This window comes from Nerophis ophidion, linkage group LG08 (assembly GCF_033978795.1).
Source record: "Nerophis ophidion isolate RoL-2023_Sa linkage group LG08, RoL_Noph_v1.0, whole genome shotgun sequence".
NCBI classification, from domain to species: domain Eukaryota; kingdom Metazoa; phylum Chordata; class Actinopteri; order Syngnathiformes; family Syngnathidae; genus Nerophis; species Nerophis ophidion.
In genome coordinates, this window is record NC_084618.1 from 59,615,868 (window position 1) to 59,624,589 (window position 8,722).

Here is an 8,722-nt window from a genome sequence, read left to right on the forward strand (position 1 = left end):
CAAACTATTTATGCTGTGTGTGAATGCACAAATGTGAGCTTTGTTGATGTCATTTGATGTTATTGACTTTTGTGGAGTGCTAATCAGGCATAGGTGGTCAGTTCATGACTTCAAGCTAATTGATGCTAACATGCTATTTTGGATAGCTTTATGTACATATTGCATCATTATACCTCACTTGTATGTATATTTGATCTCATTTAATTTCCTCTGTCCTCTGTCTATTTAATTTATATCTGCATTTCTAATGACATATTGTGAGTTTTCCTACCGAGGATGTCGTGGTGGTTTGTGCAGCCCTTTGAGACACTAGTGATTTAGGGCTATATAAGTAAACATTGATTGATTGATTGATATTATCTACATGTAATATTGCCTCCATTTTAACTTGCATAGATTGTTAGAAATCCATTCGAAGAAGACAGCCCGCCATTTTCTTTAACTTGGACCATTGGCCATTCTAAGCCAGTAATATCTAAACGTTATCTCACCCTCTGAGAAGCCTCTGTTTTACTAATGTTTTCCAATGTTGTAAAAATGGGTAGAATAAATATTGTATTTCAACATTTCTGTCAACAAAGATTTGTGTCAGTCTGCAACACAGTCATTTTGATAGTAGGCTAATATAGACACATAGGTCATGTGTTGCCTTGATTGTGACACTTATATACGGCTTTTCATTTTTTGCGGCTCCAGACAGATTTCTTTTTTTTGGTCCAATATGGCTCTTTCAACATTTTGGGTTGCCGACCCCTGCCATAGACAAATATAGTTGAATAAAGGAAATGTTTTACGAAGATAAGATTGAAAAAAAAAAATTTAGACAAAGTCTAGGAATTCGCAGAACATGAATGTTAAATTGCGAATATGGGGATCACTGTATTCATTTGTATGTAATATTTGTTTGTGTTCCATATATTAAGATGTCAACACAGGAAGTAAACAACTGCTAAAACGTGGATAAGAAGTGTCATTTACGTTTCTTCCTATACTCCTTTTCGGCTCTGTTAAAAATGTGCAACTGTACAAAAATGTAACTTTAAGGATAAACAAATAAACCATGGTGAAACACAAATGAGACCCTGTGATTGCTATGTTATGTTGTAGTGTATAAACCAAAGTAGGCCTCAAATGACGACAACATTTCTCAGTCCTCAATTTTCTGCGGCTTAGTTGTGAATGAAATAGTTCCATGATAATAGTGATAATTTGTGGCTTTGTTCTGGCGGGCCGGCTTTCGCTTAGTGGCTGTTGTGGGGATCGGGAAGCAGTCCAGTCCCCGGCAGGCCCTTGTGTGTGTGTGTGTGTGTGTGTGTGTGTGTGTGTGTGTGTGTGTGTGTGTGTGTGTGTGTGTGTGTGTGTGTGTGTGTGTGTGTGTGTGTGTGTGTGTGTGTGTGTGCGTGTGAGTGCATGTAAATGCAACAAGGGTGTAGTAGAACCTGACCAAAATGATAGGTTAGCAGCAAACACTCTTTAGAATGTGACCGTGTTTTACTGCAGTCAGCTGGGCTACATGTCACACATGATGGCTCCATTAAGTTTTGATATAGCTTACAGATATTTAAATAAAAAGGAATATTTAGCTCAATTTTTCTTTTTTCAAGCCTTCAGGTAACAGGTTTTACCATGGTATAATATTTACCATACCCATATTTGTGTGTCTCTCTGTGTACTTTTTTGTGACTTTTTTTTTTGCAGACACTGCATCCTGCAAGCTCCTTTGGCCCAATGGATGTTTTCCCACATTTCATGTCATATTTATTTTATAAACCCTGACATTTAGTTAGAATTAAACCCGCAAGCCATGTAAAAGCCTCTGTTTGGGTTTTTATGAATGTGCACGTCTGTTTGTAAAGGCCCCAGAAGCACAATTTTAGTTATGGATCTATAATTTGTTGGCAATTTCCAGTCAAGTTATTTGACATAAATTGCTCACATATACAATGTGTATATTTATGAGCTTAGATGACAGTGAATTAAGTAATAGTTCGATAATATTGGCTGATTTGGGACCTGGGAGTGAGAAAGTATTTTTTTAAGACAAAACAAAATATACACTTCAGCTACATAATTCACAAAATAAATTTAACATCTCAAAAGAAAAATAAATACATAAATAAATAAACAATAGTAGTATGAAAAAAACAAACATTTAGTGTGTCCACAAAGGAGCAGGAATTTATCATCTCCTTCCCCATATAATCTGATTCTTTATAGTCAAAAACAATATACAGTATATTAATACAAGACATATCTAATTAAATCTACATATTGTCACAATAATAAATCCACTCATTCTGTCATCAAATACATTACACACTTAAGATATGTTATGTTTTCTCCTTTTTTTGTACCATATTTGACCTAAAAGTGTGCCAAAACATTTTTTTCTGTCTGCAGCAAACACAATTTTTATTGTGGGGCGAATTAGGTTTTATATGTTATGTAAATGTTCTGTATAGATGTAAAAACATAAGAAACGTCTACTTTCGAGGATTTGGGGATTTTTTTGAGTCACTGTCATATGCAAAATCATACAAAACATATCTGAAAAACAAAGTCGCAACGAATAAACAAAATAGGATTTTTTTTTTTTTTTTCAAAAAACCAAAAATTATATTTTCCTCTCAATGCTTCAGTTATTAATTTGTAAAATGTTCATTTCCATGCAATGTGTTCGACATTGAAATATATTGTACCATTTCCAATACGCACCCGAAATATGATACGTTTACTGTAAACCCAAGTAAGAAAGCAGAGTTGTTTTTTTTAAAGTGAGGCAATCAGTTCGTAAATTTAAATATTTGAGTATGTCAGATCGTATATATTTGGAGTTTTTTGTTAAATGTACTTTTAAATTATAGTTGAATTAAATTTACCAATTAAGCCAACTCAAAAACCTCTCCGCGTCTGCTGCCTGGAGAGGAAGTGCACGCAAATGCTACAAAATAAAAGCACCTCCTCTGTGAGCGTGTGTGTGTGTTGTTGTTTGATTGATCGATTGATTGAAACTTTTATTCGTAGATTGCACAGTACAGTACATATTCCGTACATGTATCCATCCGTTTTCTACCGCTTATTCCCTTTGGGGTCCCTGGTGCCTATCTCAGCTACAATCAGGCAGAAGGCGGGTTACACCCTGGACAAGTCGCCACCTCATCGCAGGGCCAACACAGATAGACAGACAACATTCACACTCCCATTCACACAACCTATCCCCAGGTGCATGTCTTTGGAGGTGGGAGGAAGCCGGAGTACCCGGAGGGGACCCACGCAGTCACGGGGAGAACATGCAAACTTCACACAGAAAGATCCCGAGCCCAGAATTGAACCCAGGACTATTAATGGTGCCTTCATATTCCGTACAATTGACCATTAAATGGTAACACTCGAATAAGTTGTTCAACTTGTTTAAGTCGGGGTCCATGTTAATCAATTCATGGTGTGTGTGTGCGCGTGTGTGTGTTCGCGCGTGCGTTCACGTAATAATTGATATATACATAAACACATAGAGTATAATAACAATACAAATCCATAATGCGATCGATTCATTCTTAATGTATTCTTGATTCGATTTAATGATTAGTTCTTTCAAAATAAGGTAAAATTATGTTTAATCCACTGACTTTTAATCATTACTTATTTTAAGTAGCATTTACATAATCTGCAAACGTGTTAATATTAATTAAAAATAACAAATTGGCCCTAGTGTGTGAATGTGATTGTGAATGTTGTCTGTCTATCTACAGTATGTCGGCCCTGCGATGATGTGGCGACTTGTCCGGGGTGTACTCCACCTTCCGCCCGATTGTAGCTGAGATAGGCGCCAGCACCCCCCGCGACCCCAAAAGGGAATAAACGGTAAAAAATGGATGGATGGGAGTTGAATACACTTAAAGAGGAGGAAAATGATACTCGCTCTCAACTAGTTTAAAGTAAGTACAACTTATTATGTTTAGACTACTTATTCTAATAAATAATTTTGAACATTCGGGTTTACAGTGTTCGTTTTCGGATGTTATTGCGGGATCGAACAAATGCTCACTGGGATGATTTCATGTTTTTGATTGTGTATGGAAGGAGGTCCCTGCAGGGTGCACAGCTTGTAGTTCATGTTAATGAGGCGACACTTTGCCGAAGGCCAATCAGAGAGAGGGGGGGGTGGGGGGGAGAGAGTTTGCAGACAGACTCAATGCACTTTGTTGAAGCTCTGCAGGCAGGCGGCGTTCGACGAGCCATGTCAGCTCCTCTCCTCATGTTTGCTGATTATTGGATTCTTTCGGGACCCTCTGGCTGTTTGTGGACATGTAACGCGCAGATTTGAAGATGTTTCCCGTTTAAGTGTGGATTTAGTGCAAGTTTCCCCCTCCTCGCACAGAACTCATGAAACCATCTTCTCCACCGTGCGGACGAGCTCATGATGTCCATGGCTCTCATGCCTGACGCTTTCAGCAATGGAGCCGCAGACCCGTCCAAATCCGCCTTTCTAGAGTTCGGACACGGACACCCGGCGGCGCACCAGCAGCGCTCCCCGGGCCTCCCTCATCACATTTACCCCGTGCGCGGCTTGCAAGCTGCGGCCCACTCGCAGCACGACGGCTCCTTCCCGGCCGGCGCGTCCTATGGCCGCTCGTTGGGTTACGCCTACCCCGGCGCCGTCAACCCGCATCCGGCGTCTGCGTACATGTCCTACCAGCACAGCAGCAGCAGCCCCGGCGGCAGCAGTTTGAGTCTGCACGGACGATTAGAGCACGCAGGTATGACGATTACGCACCAAAATGTATACACTGGGCACGCATTCTTAGACTTTAGACTTAGACTTCCTTTTATTGGCATTCAAATTTGAACGTTCAAGTACAGATAGGAACGAAATTTTGTTGCATTAGCTCGTTGTGGTGCAGGATAAAAGAGCAATAAGGTGCAGGTATAATTAAATAGAAATAAATATATTGCACTTTTGTATATGCATGCACGTTTATGGATGTATGTTATATTGTCTTAATATTCCAGTGAGTTGATCATTTTTTTTTTTTGGTGGGGGGGGGGGTTGACATGTAAATTACGCAGAGGAAATTGTGTGATTAACAATAATAATAATATCCATCCATCCATCCATTTTCTACCGCTTATTCCCTTTCGGGGTCGCGGGGGGCGCTGGCGCCTATCTCAGCTACAATCGGGCGGAAGGCGGGGTACACCCTGGACAAGTCGCCAACTCATCGCAGGGCCACACAGATAGACAGACAACATTCACACTCACATTCACACACTAGGGCCAATTTAGTGTTGCCAATCAACCTATCCCCAGGTGCATGTCTTTGGAGGTGGAATAATAATAATAATGCCCCTATTCCTCCCTGCAGATCACGACAAGTCCACGGCGCTGGAGAACAGAGATGTTCGGTTAAATGGCAAAGGGAAGAAAATCCGCAAACCCCGAACCATCTACTCCAGTCTGCAGCTGCAAGCCCTGCACCAGCGCTTCCAGCAGACCCAGTACTTGGCCCTCCCGGAACGCGCGGACCTGGCGGCCAAACTCGGACTCACTCAGACTCAGGTGGGGAAAAGGGGAGGTGGGGGGGAAGCCCACCGGGTGTCACTCACACTCACAGCCTAATTAGGGATGACCTAAATTGATACATATTTTAAAAGCTCTGCACGACCTGAACCCAAAATGTTGATGTGTTTATCTCCATATCATCAGGGACACCGCCTAATTGTTGTGATTTGTAACTGGAGCTTTTAATGCAGGACTTATTTACGACACCAATCATGCGGCTGCAGCCCTTTTTTTTCTTTTGTCAGCGCGGGAAAAGTGCTGTCGTGACGAAAGCATCGCCATCACGCATGCGTCAAGAGGAAATGCAAACGATTAGGGGCTGAACACATTATGCCATTTAAATGACTTTTAGCCACTTAACAAACAATAGTTGGCTCACATGTTAAGTGAATGTAAAAGTAAAAACATGCACCTATAATATGCAAAGGCAACACTGTAAAAAAAAATATAAATCAAATTCTCAACAATTACTGGCTAATGATTGCATTGCTTTCACAGTACAGTCATTTACTGTGTAATATATTTACAGCAATTTACTATAACTGCAGACCTATGATTTTAGGTCAATTAGTGTAACTTCCCAATTGTTATTTTGTAGTTAATTACTACAAATGACAATTATATGCTTTAACTTCACAAAGGTCTACGATGAGATGGTGACTTGTCCCAGGGTGTATGCCGCCTTCCGGCCGATTGTAGCTGATGTAGGGACCAACACCCCTCGTGACCCCAAAGGGTATAAGCGGTAGAAAAAATGGATGGACGGAACTTCACAATTGTAATGTTATAGTTATAATTACCGCATGCCGCCAAACATACTGCAGTGTGCATGCAGCGCAGTCTGTGGAACACCTTTTCAAACAAACCAGTTTGAATGTACTGTACAGTAACTTGTTGGGATTAGAATATCTTCTTGTGAAATCACAATTACTGCTGTGAAATATTGGGATATTGTTATTTTCACAGTCGTGTGCTGTAATGTTACAGTAAGTTTTGATTACAGTACTTCACTGTGCGCAAGTATGCTGTGAAATCCTGGTACATGTTTTACAGTGCAGGTGCAGTCGCTCTGACTAGGGCGCTGCAATAGTAAAATGTCAATTAATGAATGACGTCATATGGAATTTTGCCTGTATTCCTATATCTCATTCCTGCTCTGTGACTGATAAAAAAAAATAATGGCAAATTTCCCCTAAAATTTTCAATTTGGCTCATTGCATTAGTGTAAGGCATACCAGGTCCAAGACCGGGTAGGAATTTTCTCAGGGGTATAAAAATCGGTTCACATAAATAAAGTGTGGGGGGAAAAAATGTGACAGGGCACAGGGGGCCTCCCAAAAAATTCTGCTTAGGGCCCCAGTTTAGTCTGGCCCGACTCTGTTTCGAACACTTTATATTATGTGTTCATATTTGCCATGTATGATTTCAGTTACTTTAATAGCAAAAAAATGCTCACATGTAAAGTATAACAAATGCGTATCATGTATGCAGAAATGAAATTGCACCATACATGCAGATCACGCATTATGCATAGAGCCCAATTGTAAAATGTCAGTTAACGAATTACATTTATATTGTGTATTCCTAGCCCCTTCCTGCTCTGCCACTGTTAAGAATATTGCCAAATTCCCGCTGAAATGTTCACTGTAGTTAATTTTGGTCTTATAAGGCAGTTATACTAGGTTTGAGCCTCGGTGAGTTGTCTCAGGAAGCATTGCAATTTTTTAAAATCTTGTCACGTTTGTTATTTTGCACTAAAAGAAACACACATTATTAAGCAATTTCCCATTATTTGGTTTTAGTACAAAATATGCATTAAATTAAGTTCAAGTTTGATTATTTTACATGAATAAAGTGTGAATTTATTTTGTAATTGAGTGAGTGGGGAATTGGAAAGGGCACCAATTTTACACACGTGGGCACTTCACGTAATCTAACAATCAATAATAATAATTTTTTTGTAAGGGAAGTAATTGCATCATTTTTTGAAGGTCACCAAAATATGAGATATACTGCACCTATGTATTGTCAATTATTATAATAATAGCCATTTGAAAGTGCTAATCAAACCTTGTGGATTGATGTCATATATCATTTTTTTATAGCACTGGATTCCATTATGGAGGTGTTCATAATTTTATAGCCATATTGTAAATGGGTGTATTGAATCTGACAGGAATATAACAATTGTGACCTATATATTTTTTTGCAGGTGAAAATCTGGTTTCAGAACAAGCGCTCCAAGTACAAAAAGATCATGAAGCATGGAAGCGGACCAGAGGGAGAACACTTGAGCAGCACCAGTTCAGCCTCCCCCTGCTCTCCTCATGGGATGCCCCAACTTTGGGACGTGTCCATGCAGGGGAACAAGGGAGGAGGCCCGGTGTACCCCAACAACTACATGAACACTTTGAGTCACTGGTACCCCAACCAGCACCAGCATGCTCACCAGGAGGGCATGGCCAGGCATCAGATGATGTGAGTGGATTTATCCTGCAGGGGGCCTGAGATTTTTTTATTTTTTTTTAATGACACACAACTTCTAAATCCAGTCTTTTTTGGTAGGGTGGAATTTACGCCAACTTTGCTCATCTTTTGACGGGACTTTTGTTGAAGAGGACTTGAGTGTGTGTGTGTGTGTGTGTGTGTGTGAGTGGGTGCGTGTGCGTGTATGTGTGTGTGTGTGAGTGGGTGCGTGTGCGTGTGTGTGTGTGTGTGGACAATGGGAGTTATGTGCATGTTTTAACAGGACAAACACATTAAGCTATCAGAAACAATTGTTGGATGAGCCTGTGGTGACTTTCCAATGGCTCTGTCAATGCGTAAAATATCATTTTTTTGCGTCGAAAAGAATCCTATTTGTGAAATGCAAATAAAACATTGTGTTGTGCTATTTTTTAAATGCTGCTGTGTATGACTTTTTGAGAGGAATTTCCAATCACTTATTGTAATCCCTCAAAAAAAAAGGCAAGAAACATTCGGTAACCCATTATCCACGTTAGAGTTTTATTTTTATTATTACGCACACTTTTACGCACGAAATGATCAAAGAAAGTAAATATGCATAATACCAAGATAGTTATTTTGCTAATATCCCTGCATGTGAAATTTGTAGCACATTTATGGTTTCCGTGATTAATTTGGCCTATGAGCTCATTAAAA

The 8,722-nt window shown here is 39.8% G+C and overlaps 1 protein-coding gene across 1 annotated transcript; it reads left to right on the forward strand.

The window, feature by feature from the left end:
• The first annotated feature begins 4,188 nt into the window (after positions 1–4,188).
• On the forward strand, positions 4,189–8,462 carry dlx4b (distal-less homeobox 4b). The gene is made up of 3 exons (XM_061909140.1): positions 4,189–4,757; positions 5,364–5,557; positions 7,773–8,462. The coding sequence occupies exons 1-3, from the start codon at positions 4,418–4,420 to the stop codon at positions 8,040–8,042; spliced, it is 804 nt and encodes a 267-aa protein (XP_061765124.1). The 5' UTR covers positions 4,189–4,417; the 3' UTR covers positions 8,043–8,462.
• Positions 8,463–8,722: the final 260 nt, after the last annotated feature.

Bases quoted from the DNA above. Each gene is read 5' to 3' on its own strand.
- dlx4b (XM_061909140.1), top strand. From the start codon at position 4,418: ATGATGTCCATGGCTCTCATGCCTGACGCTTTCAGCAATGGAGCCGCA. The intron at 4,758-5,363 runs GTATGACGATTA...TCCTCCCTGCAG, and splicing joins CGGACGATTAGAGCACGCAG to ATCACGACAAGTCCACGGCG. The intron at 5,558-7,772 runs GTGGGGAAAAGG...ATTTTTTTGCAG, and splicing joins TCGGACTCACTCAGACTCAG to GTGAAAATCTGGTTTCAGAA.